Source organism: Scomber japonicus, chromosome 4, assembly GCF_027409825.1.
Source record: "Scomber japonicus isolate fScoJap1 chromosome 4, fScoJap1.pri, whole genome shotgun sequence".
Lineage (NCBI taxonomy): Eukaryota > Metazoa > Chordata > Actinopteri > Scombriformes > Scombridae > Scomber > Scomber japonicus.
In genome coordinates this window covers 21934141-21959560 of record NC_070581.1, presented here as the reverse complement: position 1 = coordinate 21959560, position 25420 = coordinate 21934141, and the positions used below count along the sequence as shown (strand labels likewise).

The 25420-nt window shown below is 37.6% G+C and overlaps 3 protein-coding genes across 3 annotated transcripts; 1 reads left to right on the top strand and 2 right to left on the bottom strand.

Moving 5' to 3' along the window:
- Positions 1 to 850: 850 nt before the first annotated feature.
- csf1b (colony stimulating factor 1b (macrophage)) lies at positions 851 to 6203 on the top strand. Its single transcript, XM_053317496.1, has 8 exons — positions 851 to 966; positions 1043 to 1105; positions 1226 to 1396; positions 1575 to 1776; positions 1863 to 1999; positions 5696 to 5739; positions 5838 to 5872; positions 6045 to 6203. Exons 1-7 carry the CDS (start codon positions 874 to 876, stop codon positions 5869 to 5871), a joined length of 744 nt encoding a protein of 247 aa, XP_053173471.1. The 5' UTR covers positions 851 to 873; the 3' UTR covers position 5872; positions 6045 to 6203.
- Positions 6204 to 9067: 2864 nt separating this feature from the next.
- On the bottom strand, positions 9068 to 11479 carry fmodb (fibromodulin b). Its single transcript, XM_053317493.1, has 2 exons — positions 10591 to 11479; positions 9068 to 9222 (listed from the first exon to the last, which is right to left on the bottom strand). The coding sequence occupies exons 1-2, from the start codon at positions 11477 to 11479 to the stop codon at positions 9068 to 9070; spliced, it is 1044 nt and encodes a 347-aa protein (XP_053173468.1).
- Positions 11480 to 14890: 3411 nt separating this feature from the next.
- LOC128357613 (MAP kinase-activated protein kinase 2-like) lies at positions 14891 to 24371 on the bottom strand. Its single transcript, XM_053317978.1, has 10 exons — positions 24180 to 24371; positions 20439 to 20578; positions 19774 to 19838; positions 18111 to 18190; positions 17087 to 17213; positions 16275 to 16350; positions 16046 to 16170; positions 15500 to 15585; positions 15321 to 15401; positions 14891 to 15074 (listed from the first exon to the last, which is right to left on the bottom strand). The coding sequence occupies exons 1-10, from the start codon at positions 24369 to 24371 to the stop codon at positions 14928 to 14930; spliced, it is 1119 nt and encodes a 372-aa protein (XP_053173953.1). The 3' UTR covers positions 14891 to 14927.
- Between the last annotated feature and the right edge of the window lie 1049 nt (positions 24372 to 25420).

The window sequence follows — 25420 nt, the reverse complement described above, 5'->3', positions numbered from 1 at the left end:
CGTTTTAATCCTGAGTAGAAAGATTAAGTCCATCTGGAGCCCATTTTACCGTTGCAGTTGCCAAAAGGTGCTTGGTAGCAGGCATCATCAGTTACAAGAGAAGTGCGGACATGTTGCTCTCCTGGGCCATGCTCCCATGTTAGAGGGCACAATTTGACAACGACTGGACACCAGATTCGGTCTCTAACACCGGGCTAGGTTACTCTGAGGTCATACACAGAGAAACATCGGTCAGTGATGGTGTCGCAGCAAAGAGGCACATTTCCCAAACTTGACTCGAAACCTGATACTTTACCAGGACCCAAGTCGCATAGCAGAACTTTAACACAAAAATAATGTGCAGGGGTAGAAAGACAGTGCTGTTGTTATTATAACTGAGTAACATTGTACTTTTTTCTGAGGGCTGTAAAGTAGATTTGGCAAGGAAAAGCAAAAGTTACTTACTCAGATGCCCACTCTTATACTGTTATAGCACAGTTACAAGGAGATTACACTTAAATTGGCTTTGAACATTGTTTTCCTTGTAAAATAGTGTATAAGAAAGCTTTCTTATGGACAAAAGATTATCAGGATTTAGGCGGGATCGTGATGTGGAGTGTTTTCATATTGAAATAGTTAGTCAGGATGTGAGATTGGTTCTTTCATGAGGTCACGGTTACTTGAGTTACTTTGGCAGTTTTGGCGTGCATGATTTACTTCAGTAGGCTGAGTAATATCTAAGTCAACTAACAGTATGTCTGATGAATGTACAATTTAGTGCTCTTTCCCTGGGAGGAAATGCTCATGTCTGTGTCAGCCCCTCCTCGGAGAGTTGAGGGATGTGAAGATAATATTTGGTTGTGTCAGTTGCAGGTAAAGTGTCTGTGTGTGCTTATGTTCCTGAGCTTCCCTCTGACTATGGCTGAGGTCCCTGGTCCATGCAGACACTCCATCACTAGGGAGCACCTGCTGACAGTCGGGCATTTGGTAGGTGTTGAAACAACATTAGAAACACTTCTGTTTCACACATTACAGGCTGAATTCCATGCTGTTGTTTCTGCAGATGGATAACCAGTTGAGAAGTGGGTGCTCGATAACCTACACATTCATAGAACAGAGAAGTTTGGTAAGGTAACTTTTAATTTATGTGACTGTTTCCTTCTGCAGCCTTTGATTTAAACGTTCCAAATTTTTACAACTGTTTCACGCTTTCATGTTTGTTACCTCGCTCTCTGATTTCCCACAGAGCAAATGTTGCTTTGTAAAAGCTGCTTTACCCTGGATCCTGGAGCTCCTCACCACCCACTTCAAATATAACAGGGGTTCAGTCAATGATGGCTACGTTCAGTCCTTGAGAGCTCTCATCCTTAACATCTACTCTCAGAAATGTGTGCCTCAGATTAATGAAGAAGTTGAGGTGAGTGATTGTCTGAGCTCTGAACTTGCAGGCTGTTGTACAAGACAGGGGGATTATGTTTTCTATAATATAAGACATATGTGATATAGGAAACTGCCCAGCATGAGGAGATAAATCAGGAAAACTTTTACAATACTTGTGAAAATATTTAAGATAAGTTTCTTGGAATCTCCTGCAGGATAAGCCAGAAAGTTTCGAAATGCTCTACAGAGGGTCTCCTTCAGAGGCACTGCAGAGGGCTTCCGAAGTGCTGTCTGTTTACTGGGAGCTAGTGACGACGAGCGACACACCGGTAGACTGGAGATGCCAGCATGAATACACAGAAGTCATTAGCTCCACCACAGAGTTGTCCACAGAGTCAACCACACAACATTATACAGGTGGGAAGGTCATCCTTTTGGAAAGTTCTGCAATGAATTAAGTGTGGTGAGCGTGTGAGATCACAATCACATATGGTTCTCTACAGACAGTTATGGCAAGAAGTCAGTGAAGGCTTCTCAGAGACGACCAGTCAAAGACCTGTACAAGCTCGGCTTCATCATTGCCTCCATCTGCGGAGGACTGCTGTTCATACTCACTCTCTACTGTCTCATCACACAAAAGGTACCAGTGCTTCTGTTTTGTTGATTCCAAAATCACATGTGCAGTAATAAAGTTTATGCATGCAAGCATTCCAGTTATATTGCAATAAAGTCGGCCTTGGCAGCCTGGCTGCGCTTTCTGGGGCATTCCCTCTTGCAGAAGTACAAGCCTTTCCTTCCTGGTAAACACTGAGCACAACATAACAAGGTGGAGTCCAGAGTTAAAAACGAAAGCAGCACATGCACAAACGTGTAAATTCAAAACAGTGCATTTATATGGCTATTGGCGCCATATTATTTGAGATACATTGTATGACTCAGAGCAGTGATTTCCAATTGGCCGCCGGTCAGAATCCACATTTGTCCTCATTCATTAGGCCTCAGTTAATATAATTAACCTTGACTAAATCTACAATGTAAAAAACAATGTATTGTAAATTATTTTGCAAAATGCATACTAGACTATTAACAATGCTTTTATACACTAGTACAAACATGAAACAGAAAAAAGATGTAGTATGAGCAAAGGAACCCAATAAAATAAAAGCACTGAAGCAGTACCAGCCGCAGTTCAATCCCAGTGAATAAATAAAAAACTCTCTAGAAAGCAATAATATGCTAATAGTTCAGCTAAAAACACTTGATGTTTTGATAAAAAGTGGAAAAAGCAGAATCAATTTCTTGAATTACAACCTGGCTTTGGTTTAGTTATATTTGATCACAATACAGTTTGTACTCTTGTAATAATTTGTCTGTGGGGAAATCAAACATGCCCAAATAGCTGCTTACAAGCCAACTAGAGATGTGAGGAACGTGCACTTTATGGTGTGAACTGATATAAAAGCTGGGAATGTCTCTAAAAGTCTGGGGTGTTGGTAGACAAGACTGTGGTTATGTGTTTAGGGTTTGTCTTGTCAAGTTAGATAAGCTATATTTTATTAATGTCTGTGGAGAAATTTGTGTTCTGCATCTGTGTTCTGCAAACCAGATAGATATTTAGGAGCATTGGGAAGCCACAGCAATGAACTTGGGGATTAACTCTCATTCTGAGGCCAGCGATTTGGTCAAGCAATTGCAGGAATATTGCTAATGCCTGTGGAACGTAACTGTAGTGCCACATGAACATGCAGAGCTTATGCTACACTAGAACTGCAGAAGGCTTACGTCAGTGACTGTAAGTGTAGAATGACATTAAAGCTCCACCAAATGGTGGGTTAATGGCAAACAAATGTCTCTTTTCGAGTAATTTGAGTAAAGATATAGCAAGATTCTTCTCAGTAAAATTACTATTTTGAGGCTTGTATTCTTCCAAGCAAATTGTATGGCCACGGAAGCAATTATAGGGTGATGTAAGTGCTGCATTTAGCTCAATTAAAGGGGACATAACATGCTTTTTGTGATTTTCTGTTATTTTTATATGATCTGTTATGATCCCAGATTTCTATGTTAAACATAGTCAAAGTTCCACAACTTGAGTGAATTAATATAAAAATGCTCCCTGAAAGTCAAATCCCTAGGCTTCAACATGCTCTGAACGCTTTGTTTGCAAAGTTACCTCTACTTCCCTGTCACACTGATATCAGACTGTTTGCATGCCTACAAGTGGCCATCTGTTCCCTGTCCTTTGTTGTTGAGGTTGTTCCATGTGTTGTTGGTGTTGTCCACTCACATATTCTGGATTGGATTTTGGCTCGAACATTTATGGATGTAATTGAGAAGCTGAAACTTTGAGTGAAGAACAATAAAAAAAGAAGTGAAATCCTACAACTACTGTATTTTTTTTTGTTTTTGTTGGGGGTTTTTTTGGAGCTGGAGGCATTAACAAACATTAGATTATTAATATACACTCCAGAGCTGGTGGAAGTCTTCAGTTACCTGAAGCTAATTAATCAGAGTAGGCCTGTCGGGAGGGGGCTCTAAAGAGATTAATCTTTTGAACTATAAGTCATGCAATGATATTCCAATAGATCCCTGGAATATAAATATAGATCTAGAAATGTGCATATTTCCCCTTTAATGCACAGCATTCCCTCATAGCTTAAACAGCAGTCTAACTCAACTTTGACCTGCTGAATACAGACACATGTGGGATTGATCTATTTACATCCTCGTTACGCTAACTGCATATTCTGACATCATACAAAAAGTACAGATGAGGGGATGCTGTAAGTCTGGCAGTAAGTGTACAGAGATTGATAGAGGGTTTGAGGAGGTGCATAATTCTCCACTTGGAAGAATGTCGGATTCCTATTTTTAGGCTGCTAGTCATGTGTGCTCTTGTATTTTTTAGTCAATGACTTTTACTCTATTTACTGTCTTGCTTGTTTTTCACCACAGTGCATGGGTAAATATTGCCCTGTAAACCTCCCCTTAGGGCCCAGGCTCCTAGCACAGGACCTGCTGAGACTTTGATTAACATAATCTGTGTGCTCACTGTGAATGTGTGACAGCAGTCACAGCATGCAGGGTCTTAAAATACTGTAAGAGCAAGTGGACAACATTTTGGGAAATTGTGTTGTTTGGGATAGATGGATTTCTGTGGGCACTTAAGTGCAATTCAAATCACATAGATCCCCCTGAATGAAAAACTGCAGAGTCAGCATGTTTGCATCAGTTGCTGTATCCCTTTTTTGCACCCTGAAGCCTGGATCAGCAAACATAATTAATTGTCATGCCACATTAAATTGTTTTAAATTGTATTTGTACATGCACAATCATTCTTTAATGGCTGTCAGTTGAATTAACTGTGTAATTACTGTATGCGGCTGGTTTTTCAGTATATTTGCAAAAATAAATCCTACAAAGTCAAAGTAGCCAGTTCAGTTGAATTCTGTCTCCCATGCAAAGGCAGATGGACCAAAATTCTGAGCTATTTCGTAATGTATAGCAAGAGGGGCCCCATTAAATATTTCACAGCTGTATCTTTGCCATATGTGAACTCTGTCCATCTGCACACATTTCGGGCAAAATGGCAGTGTCAATATCAAACTTTTACTTGAAGCAAGCCTATAACTGCATGAAGGTCCAAACAGGAGCAAGACATACGGCTCTATTTAGTGCCCAAGGTCAAACTTTTGTCTCTTTGAAAATACCTGGAATTCCCTGCTGCACAGTTTCCTGACCTATGACCCACCCTTAAAACCAGGATCTAGCTTTACTTTGTCTGAGGGTATTAGAAAAAATAACATAAACAAGACACCGCCAAATACTTTAAAGTGACCCCACCCCAAAACTGATCATCCTAGTGCGAGACGCTCTCCTGCTGTAAATTTGAAAGCTAGCTCTAAAAAGTTGCTCAATTAAGGAGAATGGAGACTGTGATTTGGCTTGGATTCATAGCAGCTATTATGATGGACTAATAAAGTTTCCACGATGGAAAAACATATTGAAACACCCATAGAAACCTTTCTACTACCTGCAGAAAAATCTGCATCTGCTCTGTTCATTCATACACTCAGTGTGTTCCAACTTTGTCATATTTTTGCCAAAATATGACTAAATACAATTTTGTTTTTTGGTCTCAGTCTTTACACATAACCGTGCTATTCGCCTGCTTCCTGTTCTCTCTTCAGTCAGAGCTCTAGCTCATAGTTTGCAAGCAATTCAGCTGCTTCAAGATTTAAGAAAATATGTATGTTACCTTGTTAACCACCCTGTAGTCACTCACCATATGTGTCCACTGGTATGATTTCATGAAGACTTCTCTCTTCCAAAACAGAAAACCCACATCCCTCACAGTTCAAGATCATATAAAAACTCAAGGTAAGAACAAATTGTATGATCAAATTAAAAATGATCAGACATTTCTATGTTGATTGAACTCATCCTAATACATACTGTTGTCATCTGGATTAATGCAGAGACCAGCAGGACATAGAGATGGAGCCACAATAACGTGGGTATCCTTTTAACCTACATCAAAGAATTGACAGTTGCAACAGCTAAGCTCACATAGATTCATTGTTTTGAATTAAGGCTTGTGCCAGGCTCACTGTAAAGTATGACTGCAGTGCACATTCGTCTTCAGATTATTTGTATTTTATATAAGTATTTTTTTGTCTTCTCAGGCAGTAAAGAGCACATCACTGCAGCAGCAGACGGAGCATTTGTGAAGCTGTACATTTTATCCATCATGAGCAAGTTTTCATATCAGTAACGTGTGTGTATTGTATCATGCTGACCTGTTTAATCGGAAGCTTCGCTTTGACTGAGAGCAAAGATGGACCTGACTTGGAATAATATGCTATGTATATTATGTTTATGTGTTATCTATTGCAGATATCTTTTCAAATTCACTAAAAAAAGTTTTATTTTTACACTACTTATGTATGTTGAATAATGTGTCTCCATTTGCTATCACTTAACCAACTGTTTGTATTGTTGTTTGCCACATTTCCACAATTTTTATTTATTAGTTTGAATCTATTCAATCACTGTATTGATAATAAAAGTTAACCATCAATATCAAATCCAAAATTTAATGTTCTCCAGCTGTCCAGCTACCAGTGCACCCATTTATGAACACAGTGAAATCAGGTCTAAAGAGCCGCTAATAACCTCATTAAAGGATTTAGGCCACTTTATTTTATAGCTCACATCCAGTTTGACATAATACTTTATGAGGAGTCAAAAATGCTTTTATCATTGGCAAGAGATCTTTCCCGCTGCTTTGGAAAGCAGTTTACTTTCCTTTATTATCAACCCACACTGCTAATCAATACAAAACCTAACATGGGACCAATTTTTAAAAGATATGACTAAGGATTTGTATATCCAGTATTTATTGCAAAACGGTATGAATAGTTTCAACATGAACTCTGGAGAATATTCTGTTATTGGTCAAACATTTTGAGCTGTTACTAGCAGAGAGGTGGAGAAATGATAGATACACACCAATTGTTACTGAAGCTTTACAAGCAATGTCTTCACTCCACAGGGCGTGACAGGATTTGGTGGGAAAAACGTGCTACTACAATTTACTCATATACACGCATGACATTTAATCACTACTTCCTGGAAGTGGCACAGAGGATAATACTGAGAAGGAGAAAGAAGGCAGTGCATGTGCATTCCCTTATGTTGTCAAGACTTTCACTCATGTTTACTCAGTGATGGTTCAGGCTAATGTTTTATAATAATAAATTGCATAATGTCTGTTTGAGAAGAATTGGACAATTCCCCTGTCAAAAGTTTCCCACATGTTATCGTGTTCATGTGTGCTGGCCTCTATTTTGTTTTTGGAGAATCTGTGTAGGAAGCGGAGGAGGGGAAAAATACACAGCCCTACCCCACAGCCTCTGCAGAACCATGTGCAGCCTGCAATATAACATGATCTATAACACACTTAATTTCACAGGCTACCACTTATCAGTGTGCAAACCACTGTTGCACTGGCAGAAATCCATTCTTCATCCCAAGACATTGCTCCATTACAAAACAAGGAAAGTATTTCTATAATTCAATTTAGTGCCTTTCTGCAGAGGATTAAAGGCAGCTGTGGAAGATGAAAAGACAAGTTGTCTTCAACAATAAATATGTGGGAACTGCCTAAGACCAGTTAGAATTGTCAAGAGGGCTTTAGCCCTTTTTCTCTCTCCCAACCTCTCCGCCTCTTTTACCTTCAAATTAGAGAAACAGAACTTGTTATTGTTGCTAAAAATATATCAGTGTCAACAGTCAGGAGAACAAATAACTCTGGAAGGAGATTTATTTTCTGGGATATAATAATAGAAGGTAAATAGTGGTGCATTCCTAGAAAAATATTCACAAACAAAAGTGTATTATATACAAATTAAATTGTGTCTATTCATATGTTAAAAATGTTAATTCTAACTTACTGATCCATCAAACACACTCAGTGATATACAGTAAAATACACATTGGCTCAACAATTACACCTTAAAAATATTTTTTTAAAGTGAGTGAATTTAAGATACTAAATCACATATAATATATCACATATAATATATAATATATTGTTGCTGTCCGGCAGAAACCTTATATCTCCATATTTCACCATTTGTATTATTTTTTATAAATCAATGCAATTGGTCACCTTTTATGTCTGTCATGCGCCTGACAGCAACAATATGATTAGCTTTGTATAATTCAGAGGCTCATTTGAAGAGGAATACATCGATGCAAACACTTGATAACATAACATTAAATATGAAAACATTATGATCGTACATTATACATGATATGGGGCTGTTCAGTCCCTGGCTCTTCCTTGCAGTATTTTGAAGTGTCCTTTAGCAAGACACTGAATCCCAGGTTGCCGCCATGCAAGGCCAGTGCGTTGCATAGCAGCTCCACCACCATCAGTGTGTCAGTGTATGTAAATGAGTGAATGAAAGGAAAAAATTGTAAAGCACTTAGGTAAATGGACACTATATGAGTGTAGTCAATTTACCATTTACCATATTCTATAGATTTATCAGCCAGCATAATCAAACAGTAAATAATGTTTTGAATGTACATAATAATTTGTATGCAGAGTTGCTTAAATCGCAAACTTGCCAGATAACAGTAGTGAGAATCATTGAGAATTGTTGCTATTTAACGTGTTTTTATCATCTTGTGCCACATGGTGGAGGCAAAGATCCAAACTGAATCTCTAACTGATGATTGGCAGTTTCACACAGGTTATATTTTAGTCAGACCAGACACAAGAACTTGTTGTCATCAGTTACATCTTATTCAAATTTGCAGTATAATTTTGCCAGAACACTGTGATTGATATTATAATTAGTTTGTTGAAAGGATGCCAATCATCTGGCTGTCCCTCATTGCTCTTTGGCATCCATATGCCTGTCATCTGGATATGTGATTATACAAGTGTGGTATTTCCCGTTGACTAATACTGGAACTGTTCAATCACTTGGATTAATAATAGTAGCACTCATGACAGTTAAAGGACACATTATCTAAAAAATGAGTTGATAGAGAGGACTGTGAACGATATAGATAAATAAGATAAATATAGATAATAGGATAAATATAGTGACATGAGACAAAAAATAGAGGTGTTACAGGGAAAGCAACACCCTGGATGAGTGGAGACATCATCATTGAGAGAGATCAGGAAGTTTTACACGTCGATAAAGGCAGCACGCCGCAAACAGTAGGCAGCTTCAGCAGGAATGTCTTTGGCACTGATCTCATTGGCATCCAAACGCAGCATTCTTAGCTGGGAGAAGTTTGTCATGTCTCTCTCGTGTCCACAGAAACTGCTCAAGGAGAACTCTGCAAGACATAAGAGGTGGAAGGGAGGAGACAAATATGAGGGGAGGCTCCATGTTCTCTTGCAAGCAGCAACCAGTCTGCTTACATCACAAGTGCTAACAAACCAAGCCAACTATTATAAAAATGTGTACTGCAATATATTCATACAGGGACTTTAAGTATGAGTGTGGCTAAAGCTTAGAGTTAGTCCTCACATTTCTATAATACGGCTATTCTATAAACCCCTGAATAAAAACATTCATCATTGTTTGGTTACACTCAGTCATGGGTTTTTCTGTAGTTTTCATAAGTTGAAGCCAATTTTAAACTTTGCTTTACAGTGTATTTTTTACTGTGTAAGGACTGAACTTGTATTTTGTAACGTCTGTATTGTGCATTAGCTTTTACTGGACAAAATGTTTATGGAAAACCCCTTCTTCTGGCAAAGGGTATCAACTCAAAACCAGATGCATATAGTTTGTAAATCCTGATTTTGCTGTCATCTAGTGGTTAACATTTTCAGTTTGCTGTATGCCTCATATCCACCCCTATAGTGACGTGCATTGCCACATCACTGTTGGGCGTGAAATGTCTCACAAATACAATTTCAAGAGATGGAGATTGAAAAAATATGAAGCTGAAGAAAGTTAAACCACTAAATACGGAGCTGGATGTCAAAATTACAAAAACAGTTAAATGTTCCTGTGAAAACAAGGAAGCTAGACACATTATTGCAAAAATATGGATGAAAAGACCCCTTTTGTTCAAAATCACACATGAAACTGGAGTGCATTAAATCGCTCTGGGACAGGTATTTTGCTTGTTTAAACACAGCAAAAGGGACTGTGACTGTCTAAAATAGACACATAACATACGTGCCTTTAACATAAATACTAATAAGCCATATTGGGAATCAAACATCTTTCATTTTTGTCCTGTGACTTAACTTACCCAGCTGGCAGGTCATGTAGGGAAAGGTCAAAAGTAAAAAGATTTCAGATTTTTGTGTTAATAATTGCTTACCTCGCAACTGAGAGAGGCGCAGAGTGTGTGTCATGCTGAGTTAACCAACACAATTACAGCAGTTACTCCTACAATCATGACTGCACAGTCCATGTACAGTATTGCCATTAAAATACACTATTAAGTGATATTAAGTGCTAATAACTATTATCAAAATGTGTATAATCAACTTTTACACAGTTTATGACTAAAATGTTAAAACCTTTTGATGCTTTTTAACTCAGATTAAAACGTCTTATAATTACATAACACTTCTTAGTTATACTACTGTATATATTACTTTTATATTAGCAATGGGACTTTAATACCCTGAAAAAATGACGAGGATCAATACAGTGACAAAAAGTAACATAAATTTGTCCATACCTTTGATCTTATTGGCTTGTAAATAAAGGTTCTCCAGGTTCCTACTGACAATGGGGATCTTCTCCAGTTTATTGAAGGAAAGGTCTAGCTCAACCAGCGTGCTTATATTGAAGACATTTGAGGGCAGTCCTTTATCAGTCAACTTGTTGTGAGCTAACCGGATAAACTTCAGTTTGGGATACATGGTGAGGAAGCCCGTCGGCACACTCTCAATGTTATTAAACTCCAGGTATAGCTGCTGCAGCCTCTCGGGGAGGTTATCAGGGATTTTCCTGAGCTTGTTTTTCCTCATATCCAGCAGGGTCAGAGACTTCAGTCCCTTGAACACACCTCCAATGTCCTCTAAGTCGTTTGCTTGGAGCTTAAGACTGGTGAGGTTGGCCATCCCCTCGAATGTGTTGGACAGGATTTTTGAGATCTTGTTGTGACCAAGCCGCAGTTCTGTTATAGACTTAGGCAAGTTGGGAGGAACACGGGTCAGCTCGTTGTGATCCAAGAACAGTCGGTCCAGGTTCTTGAGCTTGCTGAAGACATTCTTGCCGATCTTGTCTGAGTTGAGCTGGTTGTGGAATAAAACAACCCAGACTAAGCTGGTGGCGTTGTCAAACACGCCATCCTGGATGCCTGTGATCTGGTTACCCTGCAGGTAGACGTACTTTACATGTGAGGGAACGTAGGGAACATGCTGAAGGTTGCGGCTGTGACAGTACATCGCTGTTGGGTAGGTTGAGGGGCAGTCGCACTCCAGGGGGCAGTCCACGTCTTCAGCCTGCCAGCTTGCATGCCACCGCCGTCCTCGCAGATGGGACAACCACTGCAACTGGCTGTAACGTTGGCCAAAGCTCAGATCCACTATTCCCATTATGAGGAGGAGCACCACTGTCCGCATGATCACTAATTGAAAACCCATAACAAAAAGAAGTACTTTAAAGTGGATAAGAGTAAATTTCAATCTGAAAACTGTAATACACTGAGATACTGGTGGAAATGTTTTCCAACTAACACTGCATTATGCTGGTGTAACAATTTAAGAAGTTTAATTCTATCTGCTCCACTTATTAAATGTACATTAGGTATAGTACACCTACCGGCTGGTTGATCAGAGATGATGCCTCCTCCTTTGCTCACGTTGCGTGTCTTTCTCAGACTGAGTGGAATATGTTGTTGGTATAGAGTAAATATCCCCCTCTTCGCAGCTGCAACCTCAGCCACCCTGACTCATTAAAGCACATACATTTTTCCGCTTGCATGCAGAACCTATACTACAACATATCACCTCCAGCCATGTCAATATCAATCCCATCTGTGAACCAGTACAGACATCTGCTTTTTAACAACCTTGTTTTCCATTACCTTGTCATGCCTTATCATTAGCACGACCACTCAAAGTCTGGCTTGTTGTTTATTGTTCTGTGGAGGTTATGGAAAGGGTGGGGGGTTAAGGTATAAAGAATTTAACGAACCAGACCAGACTACAATTTGTGGTATGTTACTTCTCAGATTAAACAATGCAACTATGTTATAATTCAAAGTATTAAGTTGCAGTGTGTTTCTGTGTATTATACTGAATGTTTCAACATGTACATAGTGTGACTAACCCTGTTATTTGTTCATAATCATCCTCTTTTTTGTTTTTTGCTTTCTCTGCTCCTGCCCCCTCCAGGTACCCACTATTTGGTTAATTACAGTGTTCAAGCACTGGAGAAAGTTAACATATGTTTGTGCTGGCGCCTGCCGACAGGAGAGCACCATAATGTGTTCAGTCTACAGAATGGGCCTTGCCATTCATGTCCTCCATTACAACAGGAAAATTGGAGGCAGAGTATCAGAAATAATGTTTGTTCTTTATTCACAATCAACTTCACAGTCCCTTGGAAATAAGAGACAAAGTGCTGATTTGAAAATGGAAGTCATTCAGCAAGTAATAGACCTTAATCACTAAACAATTACATCCCATTCAGGCAGAGGGAACCTGAGGATACACAGATGGGACTCTTTTGTGCAAAGGATTTGCCAGATTTTTAGTCACAGCACAACATTCTTAGGACAAAAAACAACAATAATGAGACCAAATATGTAACAGAGGGTGTATATTCTGTACATTGATCAACTCATATTTTTACATTATCTTATGTTCAAGATGCTATCGCTATCAATCTGTGTTGTCAGCATTGTTAAAAATCAGAAATCAATTCTTGTGAATGTATCCAAAGTAGTAGTAATTTGTGGGGGAAATTAAAAAGTTTCCATGAAAACAATGTCTGTTTCAAAACTTTGATGCTGGATTTATCAGAGATTTATCATTCAGTTATGATCAAACAATGACCAAATATCCCAAATATCTGTCAAGACAGTTTTGGTTTCTCTGTTTGTGTCTCTGAATGTGCCACAAAGAAACTTAAAACAGGATGCAAATCCTGCAACTATTATCTTGTAATTAGAACATCATGTTTAATCCAAAACAGTGAATCAGTGTGGGTGTCATTTATTGACGGATCAAACCACAGCCTAATGCTTAAAAGCTTATATAGTCCCAGATATACAACAACGCACAAGAAACATGCAACCTGAAGCTGTAACTACAGAAAGGATAGACTCTAATAAGGAAAATTAGTGATAACTTGAAACATATTTTTGTATGTTTAAGTATATGTATGTATCCAATCTAAAGGAGGTGTTTCAACTTGTTTTTGCACATTTACTAGCACATTTAAAACTGGATGTCAAACTGGATTGACATGTAATTTTTCAGAATGTCCACTTCTCACTTCAGTTCATGACTATATATATATATATATATATATATATATATATATATATATACATATATATATATCTAAATAACTCACTACCTCATATGTTTAATGCTATCAATCATGGAATACTGAGATGCCAATATGTACATGATAAGACTTGAACATGCTTCATAATTAGCATTTAGCTAACTTAGCTAAATGAACTGAATAAAAAAATGAAGGCTGGACAGTTGGAGCACCCCACCAACACTTTAATGCACCAAACTGTAGATCAACAATCAATCTATGTTTTCATCAAAGGCCTTTCATTTGGTGCCACTCTCATGATAAAGTTCACTTTTAGGCACTCCTAACATGTTGTGTAATGAATATCATCTTCTTTAGTTTTGTGAAGTCTTCAGGTGAAAAATGGAGTGGACATAAAAATACCCAAAAACAAACATCATCATCAAGTCTTTGGCACTATTTTTACACAGGCATACCTAGAAATATGTTGTCTGTCTCTCTATTCGTGACAAAATGCAATACAATGTGTTAATGGCTAAATCTACAGCCATTATCTAGCGGGAACATCTAAGTCAAAACTTCGCCTTCTCTCACCCGGCATTTATGCCTCTTTCATTTTCATTGGCACAACTAATATAGCAAAAATATTAATTGAATTCATAACATGCCTTTGAAAAACATCTTTTATTCGTTAGAAACAATTTAGCGGTTGCACATTTATGTGACTGTATGCTAATGTTGAATATCTGAATGCTCAAACACGCAAAACCACTGAGAATATCAGCGAGATTTAATCAAGATAGAAAGGATAATAGTGATCTTTCCTCTAAATCTCGCCTCTTCTCTCATGTGCCTTACACTTTTGTTTCTATGCCTTTCACATAACAGACTTCATGTAATACTTTTATATCACTTCTTCAGAGAAAATATGCATGTAGAGTCCAGTTGGCAGCACAGTATTGTGAATCAAATGCAATTATCACCTGTTCCAGAGGCACAGTTAACACGATTACTGCTACACATGGTAAGTTTTAGATGCTGCACTTCTATTTTGTGGTAAGAGGAAACACTTCTGACATCACGCCAGTATATAAAGTGAACATTGGGGTTTTCTGGTAACAGTTAGTCAACAGGCAGATATGAATGATTTGGCAAACTTTTCTCAATAACATCCTCAAGGCGAAACATTTGCCTAAAAGGTTTTCAAAACTCTGAACACACTCTATATAACATAACTTGTGTGAGCTGATGCCAATAAAGCTCTCTTAAATGTCTCACTGAGTATGTGCATCAAAATGATAAAAAGCAGTCTTGACGTGCAGCACATTCAATAGATTTTTGTTTCCTCTAGGGAGAGGATTGATGAAGCCCTCGTGTGCATACAGAATAATTTATAATGCATAGAGGAAGTTCAAAAGTCCTTAAAGCACATTAAAATGCTGAATGTGAAAGAAAAAGACATAAGAAATAAATAAAAGCAGCTACACAGCTTGTATACCATATATAATGAAGGTAATACCTCTTCTTCAAATCTTATCGTACGTATGTGTACTTGTGTTACCTGTTAAAAAGTCTTTATTTCACTAGCGAGGAGTCTGTGTGGAGTTTTTTAATTTTCTTCCTCCTCTTCAAGAGTAGAGGGTTAGTTGAGTCTTCAATAGTTTTGATTTTAATTTGATCATAGTCCACTCTCATTGTTTGCAGGGCATTTGTCATTTCCTCCTAAAAGTGACAGAAAATATCACTTTTAAGGTGAATACAGTTTGCAGGACAGTACAGTTTTAAATAAAAATGATATTGATTTGTCACCATAAGGCATGTAGTGACATATATTTGTATTTTATAACAGATAAAAACATATCAAGAGGAGTTTCTCTGCTGAAAACAAAAACTGCTTCAAAAACATAAAAGTTTCTCCTGCCATCTAACGCATTAGCAAAAAAATGACTCGCAAGCGCCAACACTTACCTTTACCTTCTCCCAGACATCTTGCTCCTCGTGCAGCACGCGGCTGGTGTGAAGAGGCGTTTGTGGGACCTCCACCGATTGCTGCAGTTGAGGGGGAATATGGATGAAGTCTTGCAGATATATTTCTAAACCAGCAGCTGCTCAAAAAAATGAAGCCTAAAGTACATGGAGCTGCTTACATTAATCCAGGGATGGTTTATGAACTCTGTGATGCTCATTCTCTGGGTGGGCTCAGTCTTCAGTAAGTGGCAAATCAACTGTTTGGCTGCAACAACAAATCATCTTCATCAGTCGATAATCATACAGCAAACATAAGACATATATTTAGCTGTCATACAATAGCTGTACATACTAGAGCCAATCTTTGCTTTCATGTGTAATAAATCTAGTTCTTTGAAAACATTTACATTTTAAATAAACAAAAGCTGAATTAAATCACAATGGGAAATGAATCCACAAAAAAATAGGCAATCGACACTATTAGCGCTTTGTTGCTATGACTGAAGTTGAGTCTTCTGTGCATACTGTTCATCATATCGGGACCGGGTACATGAAAAATGATGATGAAAGATGAAAAATTTAGAGAGGGAAAAAAAGGAAAATTACAACAAAAAAAAGGGGAAACAGAGAAAAGGGTGTATTATTCCCAGGCTAAACATATTAACACTCAAAAATTGCACACAAATAAAACATTTATTTCAATTTCCAGCATGTCTTCCTCTCACCTTCCTCAGACACATCGGACCACTCCGTTTTGGGGAACTCATATTGTCCTTTACAGATTCGTCTTTTCATCCCAGGAGATATTGCCAGACCCTGATGTGAGAAAAAAGGAGGATATCCACAAAGCCTGCATATAAGACAAAAAACAAGAAGTGACAAGAAAGATCAATAAGTGCAGCAACAGTAAGTTAGAGAAGCTTCAGTGTGAAGGATGAGTACTATTTAACTTACAGAATGTACATAATGACACCCAGAGACCACATGTCACAGGATCTGTCATATTTCTCTGGACCAAGAACTTCTGGAGCTGGCACAGTGTCAAGAGAAATGATTCAAATATGAGTGAAAATCAGTTCTGTTTTACAGTTAATGTATATAAGATAGCACATACATAAAAAACGGAAGGTCATTAACGTAGCACACATAGGATTTTCAATCCAGTCAACAGGATGAAACCTCCCATAACCCATTTCCATTTTCCAAAGCATGAAAACCATGTGCAGATTTTTTTTGTTATTGTTAAGTCCCCTCAGAAAAAGCACTCAACACTGAGACCAAAAAGCACATGGAAACAATGTCATCATTTTACAGCTGGTTATTCACAAGTATCACGCTGACAATGTCAAAATTCAGGAACAGTGTGAAAAAAAATATGCCAGAGGCTTGTATTTTTTAATGACACAAGGCAGTATTGTATGTTCTGTGCAGTATCAAGACAAGTAAGGCTCTACACTTGAGATGTTAAAAATCTGCAAACATTAAAAATATGTTTCAATACACAAACGCAGAGAATGCCAAGACACAAAAATGTGTATAACTGAGATTATACAGCTGACATGCTTGTTTCTGCTCATATATGACTGACACAGCTGCTACATTTCAATGTGACATTAATCAAAACAAGAATACATATTGACAGCTGTGATCAACAAAGAGCACAGAGCTTAGTCTGTAGTGATGAGGTTGGATATTGTGTCAGATATGAAAAATGTGGGAACTGGGAGCTGCTGAGATCATTCTGCAGGTCATTCAAGTGGACTTACCGACATAGTAAGGGGTAAAGCATGGTGTTGCTAAAGAGTTTATTGTGGTGATTTCTTTAGCAAACCCAAAATCAGTCAGCTTGAGCAGGGCATCTGGGCTTTTGGAGGTGTATAGCAGATTCTCTGGCTGAAAGAGACAGGAAGAGTAATTAAGCTTATTTATATGAGAATTTGGATAACTGGTCTTAAACCACCAGAATAGTAAATCATTTAAAAAATATAGAGCAAGTCACAAGTTTGGACACACTCTGACTGGTATTGCACATACATATTTAACAAACAGTATGATACAACATTATTTACAAAACATGTTAAAATTGTGCAGCAGTTTGCTATTAAGTTAGTTTAGTCAGTAATCCACTAAAAAAACTAAAATCATTTTAATTATTTTTCATATCTGGTGATTCCATTCAACTGTTACTTAGCATGTTGGACTTACATAAAGCAAATCTACAGTCACATACAGTAATGTGTGTAATTTGTTTTCTCTTGGCAAGTATATTTAACATACAATGCCCTGTTTTCCTAAATACTGTAGTTTTTGTGAAACTGTACTTTATAAGTGCTTCAGTGCTACAAGAAAAATGGTGCACTGTGACCAAATCAAGACTCAAATGATAAAAAAAAAACTTTAAGGAAAGACTTCCAGTGTTGGACTTTTGAGTGGAAAGAATTATTTGTTTTAGTTAGTGTCTGTGTACCTTTCCTTGATCAGCTGTCATTCATTGTTTGCTTACTCCGCATATGTAAACAATTAGAGGTTTATTATAACATTTTTTATATCTCTCTTATCTCTTGTTTCACTCCTCATTTTGCCACTTGGCCTTCAATATGGACTCTTTGACGTGCACAGGATATTAAAATGTCAAAACATAATCATAAGAGCATAACCACAATTCTATTTACCACTTCTTTTCAGAAAGGAATGTTTCTTTCCACAAAATACGAAACTATTGCAAATTGTTTTACTGGAAAGTTTTGTTTTGAACAGTATATTTCTCACATCCATACAGTGAAATAATACCTTGATGTCTCTGTGAGCAATGTTGATGGAATGCAGGAAATGTATGGCTTCTCCTATACTTTTCATGATGTCTGAGGCCTCTGAGTAGCAGGATAGTGAGGAAGAATGATATGGTGGAGTGAATACAGAAACATGTAGATTAAACCATACATACAGCACCACATTTTGAAATTGTTAAAGTTATAATCCTTAAGATTCAATAAAGCACAGTTTAAGTATTGAGTATCTGAAGACTGCATTTTTAAAGCTATAACCATTAAATATATTAACGTTCTGTAAATAACCTTTCTAGATAATAGTTTTCATAGTAAGTGGCAGACTCAGTTTGAATCCCCACCCAGAATTCAAACTGTGCTATACAAATGGGATTCATAGAAAACGATGTAGTGTGTAATCCAGTGTTACTGTTTTTAATTACAGTTGATGAAATCAGTTCTTACTGTCCACTGCATTAAAGCTTTAAATTACTGATAAAACTAATCCAACATTTCCAATGGCTGCTGCCTCACATTAAAAGTGTTCAACTGGCGTAACATCACTTTTATAGTGAAGCAGGAACAGGACATGCAATTTATTTGCCATAAAGAGTACTGACAGCGACGGTTCATATTAACATGCATCTACAAAACAAGATAACAATTATTTTGACTGTGGATAGGTTTTAACCCTTACATACTGTTTAGGGTCAAATTTGACCCACTTTGATATTTGAAGGTAGTAAAAACCCTTTAAATACTGTTTTCTTTTAACCTCAAATTTAATGACTCCTCCTAATGTGACCCTTCTTCTTTTTAAAACTTCTTAAAAAACAACTGAATACATATCTTTATAGTGGTTGACCCACATTCAAAAAACATAAATTACTGTTGTATTCTTCACGTTTAATATAATTCACTAAACTCATTCATTGAACATAAGTGTGATTGTAAATGTTTAATTATCAATAAACAAAAAGCAAAAAACTGCCTATGCTCTCCATATATGAGGGTTAAATATTGGAAGGAGTAACTCATCAAGAAGGAGCAGCTACACTGAGCTGTTGGCTGGAATTGTTGAAACTAGCTGAATGAACTATCTGACAAATATCTCACCCAAGACCCAACTACCACTGCGGTTTTTTGGAGCCAGCGCCATTAGATACTGGCTCCAAAAAAATAAAGGCCTTTAATGAGTGTACTGGTCACTCTGGAAATAACTATAATTATTGTTTATAAGATTTGAAGACATACTGTAGCTTTGAAGTCTGCCTTGTGGATGTGGATTGACAGCTGTGATTGACAGATTGTTCACCTGCTGGACTTGCACTGAGTCAGGCTATTGTCTCAAAATTTCAGTAAGTTTATTGTACCTTGATAATGACACCTGCCCGTTAGCATAATATGCAATATTTGACCTGGCACTGAAATTTTAAGAAGAAACCCACATAATCTCATATTACATTTACTAAAGATTGGCCATTAATTTCATTTTACATTTTGGCCCCTATAACTTTCTTTTGCAAATTAAAACAAAATTAGTCTACAAGCATAAACATTAGTTACTACATATGTGTCTGATGCCCCAAGAACTTGTAGTGTTAAACTGCAGGTGTTGACAGGTTACCCAGAACTGAAATCTTAAGGATTGTAACTTTAACTTGCTTTAGAAATAATAATTTCTTTACCTCTTTCTGTAAATGCATTATTACCTCTGTCTTGAATATGACTAAACAATTCACCTCCATCCATGCTGAAAAAGAAAGGACAGAAGTATAATTATGTGTAATACAGTAAGGGTATGTTCATTTTTTACTCTCTATTAACTGCAAATGATGGCATGTTTTCCATTTTCTATAGGAAAAAGTTTAAGTTAAAATGTATTAATCAAAATGTACAAGGGCTGGGATCGACACACACTACTAAAAACAGAATTTCCTAAAGCCACCATTACAATTTTATGATCAAGGTCAGGATTATTTAATTATATCACCCCACTGATCATTAACCATATCTTATCCACACTGATTATATCATATCCAGGTTTGACCACTTTTCTCTATTCTTTCGTAACTTAAGAGGTGGCTGTAGACATCAGGTAGACGCCTGCCTAGTTATATTCTAGACATAGCAGCCTCTGCCTGCTTTTTATTATTTTCTGCCCTGGAGCGTTCTGGAAACAATTCACTTCAGTTGGTGTGCATTAAAAAAAGCTGGCTCACCCAGAACATAGAGCAACTACCACAAGCCACAACTCCCAGGAGCCAAAGATGAACATTGTCCAGGGAAGAAAATCTGCGTGCATGTGTGCACGTGTGTGTGTGTGTGTGTTTGTGCATGCAAAACAACACACCACTCCATCACAATAAGGAGACACTTCCTGCCCTGATAGAGATTCTCGTAAACGTCTATGATGGGTACAATGTGGGGGCAAGATGAAACCCTCCAGTGGAGCTCCACCTCCCGTCTGGCCTCTGGAGAGTCGTAAAGCATCTGAAAGACAGTGACAAAACGTAAATCAGAGGAGTGGAAAAATAATAAAGTATGACAAGGTTTCATCTTTCAATGTAGTCATGTAATCCTGCTCTGTAGGTTTTATGTTCTATTTTGTTTGAATTTAGTTAAAATAAACACCATTCTTGGGAGAGATGTAGATACTGATCGTTAATCAACTATCTGTTTTCACTGAAAATGTATGAGCTTAGTCATTTGATCTGTAAGGTAATTTTTACTGCAGAAAGGATTTGCCTCAGCTGCAAATCATCTCTGTGCAAATCCTTCAGTGAGTAGTGTAGTTTATTTGTTCTCCCTCAAAGCTGTTGTGGGTCAGAGTTTGCATCAGGTCGTGTCAATGAATTATGGGCTAAAAAACATCTTTAATCATATGGAAGATACTGTACATTTGTCTATAGTAGTAGTAGTAGCAGTAGTAGTATAGTAAACAAGTAATTGGTAACTATTTTGATAATTGAATAATGGTTGGATAATTTCGTAGGCAAAAATGCTAAATATAAGTGGTCACACCTTCTCAACTGTGAGAATTTAAAGTTTTCCTGTAACATGACTATCTTTAAATTTTAGATTTGATCGGACAAACTTATAAGGTGCATTTTTCTTGTTTAATCGAGAAAGTAATTGATGAATCGATAGTGACAAAAGTTGTATATTTATCAGCTGTAATGGTGCATGTGTACAGACAGAACTGATTAACAGGGTGTAGACAATTTTGTGATTTTGGTTGTAGAATCTAAACACTAAAATATTAATGATCTGATATCACAAGAAGAAAGAGCTGCATGCTGAAGTTCAGTTACATTAATTTGTGATATTTATACTACATAAATAACCTCATCAATGTCAAGTTCAAGTTTTGTTGCCCGAAAAACTGAAACCTTCTTTATCAGACTCTTTCAGATTATAATAAAATGTTCATTTTCTGAGAGGTGTTACCTTCACAAAACCTAAGAAGAGTCCATACACTGACTTATTTAAGGTCTAACATGGGTTGCAAGAGGAAGATGGTGAATGCTTTACTGATGATCAAGAAATCAGGCGATGAGGGCGATAACGTCAAGCATGAATCACCATTTCTCACTGGAAGTTTAACTACATATTTGTGCTTTTGTTAAGAGTTTGAGAGTTTGTGACACTTTGTGTCTGTCCATTTAACGTCAAACTCAGCATGGAGAAAAAAAATCTTGGAACTAACATACTAATGAAGTGTTTTTGTTTTTAAATAAATACTGTATAATTTAATACTGCTGTTAATATGTGGTGACTTACTCCCCATATGCTAATGACAAGATTTGTCCGATACTATTATTATAACTTTTATAACCACCAATCACTAGTAAGAAGCATAATCAGAAGAATAATCAGTGAGTCGCCATTTCACTATGTAGCTAAAAAAAAAAAAGTTTAATGAGAGACAACCCAACAATCACATACTTGTATAAAACAAACAAAGAGGTAAAAATATGTCTTTTTTGCTTGTTCCTCCACTTTGTTTATGCAGCTCCAAACACTTTCACTGCATGATAAAAGCTGATAGTGTGCCATTTGAATGACACCATGTCCTGCATGCTGTACCCCTTCAAACGTCATAATCTCTCAGCCATCTCTGGCCTCTCGCATGAGGCTACTTTTAGACACAGGCATGTTCCCCTCTCTCTTTCTGGCTGGCAGCATTTGGATAGGAAAAGTCAACACTCTTCTTTCAAAACAAGATTCTTAAACATAGGGACCAGAAGCCAAAGCTACAAGACAATATATAATTTTAAAATTCTCGGAAAGAAATTAGACGCTGACAAAGCCATCTGTTGTGTCAGAAAATGACAGGTTTCCACAAGGAAAGAAAATCTATAACTCACATCCGATGCCAACAGTGACCCCAACTCATGAACTTAGGAAGCTTGAACTATAATTACTGCCTGTCATGGCAAAAACACCCATCAGAAGAGTCACTCTGTAGTTGGGTACACATCACACATGGCTCACGAGTGACTGATTGATCTCAGAGGAATGCAGCGACGTGATATCAGGATGTTGTCATTATTCATCTCATCTCTCCCTACTGGCTAATACTAGAAGGGCAGATACTGTCTGGAAAGGAAAGGAAAAAGAAAACAAAGTATGGGAAGCAGATTTCCTTAAATCACAGATAGGAGAAAAGCATCTGTTAACTTTCAAAGCTCAGCTGAGTTAAGCCTCGTTTGCTCTTTCTGTGATTGGCTCTGAAAATGTGACAAAAGGCAAACAACCTCAACGCACGAAGGATGTTAGTCATCAATAGCCAAGCTGTGAGCCTGTCTGCTAAACACAAACACACAAAAGCTTCAAAAAAATGTTTCTCTCATCACAGAAATGTAGCGAACAACTGGAGCAAAGATTCTGCAGTAACTTACACTGATCAAAAGCATAATGCTATTATGTTAAATTCTTAAATACAGATTCAATTTAGGAACAATTCAGTGTTAACTCCAAACAACTGGGTACTTTTTTGACCTTGAAACAAGGGCGGCAACTAACAACTATTTTGATCATAAATTCATTTATCATTTTCTACATTAGTTGTTTGGTCAATTAAATGTCAGAAAATGGTGGAAAATGTCAATCAAAGATCAAGGTAATATCTTTAAATGTCTTATTTTGTCCACAGCTTAAATATATTCTGTATACTGTCAGAGAAGACCAAAGAAACCAGACAAGATTTGCATTTGAGAAACTGAAGTCAGACTATTTTAGAAAAATGGCGATGAATTTAATAGTTGTCAACTAACTGATTAATGAACTAACAGTTCAGCTCTATTTGAAGCTAAAAGCAGCTAGAGTGTCAGACAACATACCCCATAATCCCTCTCAGTGCTCCATATTATTTTTAAAAGCTGAGCACGGCTGAGTTCCCTGCCTTTGTGCAATGTTTACACTCTGGAACTAAGAAATCAACAACGACAAATAAACCTCCTTCAGTCCATGTTCCACAAAACTGCAGTCATTTGTGGTCATAATAGATTTAGCTCAGTAAATCCAAATTAAACCACATGGCAGACAGATCTGCTGTTCTGCCATGGAATATTTCTCATGCTGTTGTGTGTAGTGCAAGCCTGCGCAGTTTCTAGAAATGATCGAAAGGTTATCATTACACGCAACCAACAGTGAACCATCCGCCCAGTTATTTGATTCCTCCAGAAACTGATGGGACTGGTTCAAGTGTCAAATTTGTGCTCACCAGCTCTGACGCATCCATATAACAACATCCCCCTGACTGCACTCAACTGTTATTTCATGAAGGGAATCAGTCTCAAATATCTACTATAGGTCTAGGCTATATATAGTAGATATAGTAATATCTATTATAGCTATAGGTGTCATTTCACAGTTGATTTAATAAGTTGCAAATACTACTGACATCATATCTTTACAGCTACAAAATTATATCCACAATGAAAATGCCTTACTTATTTCTTGTTTATATTTATAAAACAAAATGTTCTGTCTGGTGATAGTTGTACATCATTGTTATATTTGTAAACCTACTAATACCACTATACAAGTTATTTAGATGTTTCTAAGACATTATAATCAACATGTTTACCTTTAGTGCATATTTTTCTTCACTGTCTTTGTGAAATATTTCCAGCACTTTGCCATTTATCCCCATGCCGAGCGCCTGGCTTGTTACCCTGTAATCGTCTGTTATGACAGTCTTTTTAATCTGCAGCGGGTTGCTGAGAGATTTCTGTGTGAGAGGATCAAAGCTCAGAGCCGGCTGCTGCTGGTTCGACATGTTTCACTATCGGCAACACATGAGGGAGAAAACTGTCTGACTTAGTATCTTAGCTGCTTGTAGATAAACTCATGGTGTCCTTGTATGATATTAGCCCGCCGCTGGTCAGGATATGGCTCGACAGTCCTCACTCGTCCGCCAAGTAGCAGCTCTGAGCAGGTTACTGGCCGGGTGACTGTCCGGGAGGTCTTCTGTCTGTCAACCGTGACTGTAGTAAAATCACAAAGGTTTTTACATCTTGGGTCGGAGTTCACACAGGTGTAAACGTATAACTTAATAAAACCAATTACATAAAGAAGGTTATAAAAGGGTAAAGTAATGGCAAGACTTCCGGGCAGACATGGTTTGGACGTTTAAAGCAGCATCTCTAGCCAACAATGTGGCAGCTAGGGGCGCAGGGGAGACAGAGAGAGGGGGGGTGGGGGGGGGTGTTGGCAGACATCCACTTAAAGCAGGTAATTTCGACCTAGTCATATGCACCATGAGGTCTAATCAGCGCCTCAGCCCTTTTTTTTCATTTGGTAGCAAAATAATGGAGTGAGAGCCATCAGCCGAATTGCTTAGTACAGGCACTAATGGGACCACCAGTGTATCTCGTAAATTACCCCACTAATAATGCCTGGATTGTTATCATAACTTCTACACTAGTACAAACAGGGTCTTTACTCATAAATCATGCATTGGAAGATCTCACGATATTTACAGCTTTAGCAGTAGCAGCTAGAGTAAACGCCTAAAAGGTAAGTGTTTATTTTAATAAACTCCTGGGTGTACTTACAAACTTTCCAATGCATCGATTTCTAGCCTACTTTATGCAGCCCGACTAGTGTTTCCCCTGCTGGCTCCACCCGCAAGTTTATAGCCTACAAAACCTCCATGGATCAAGAATTCATAATAGAAAGAGCAAAAAATGACCTTTTCTGCTGTTTGGGATGTCCTGTCAACAGTTTTATATATGTCTCTTGTACAATAGTGGTCTATGGGGAAAATGTTTTTTGGGCCACAGCAGGATTTTTCGCAGCATTACCGTCAGTGACCACTGGGGAAAA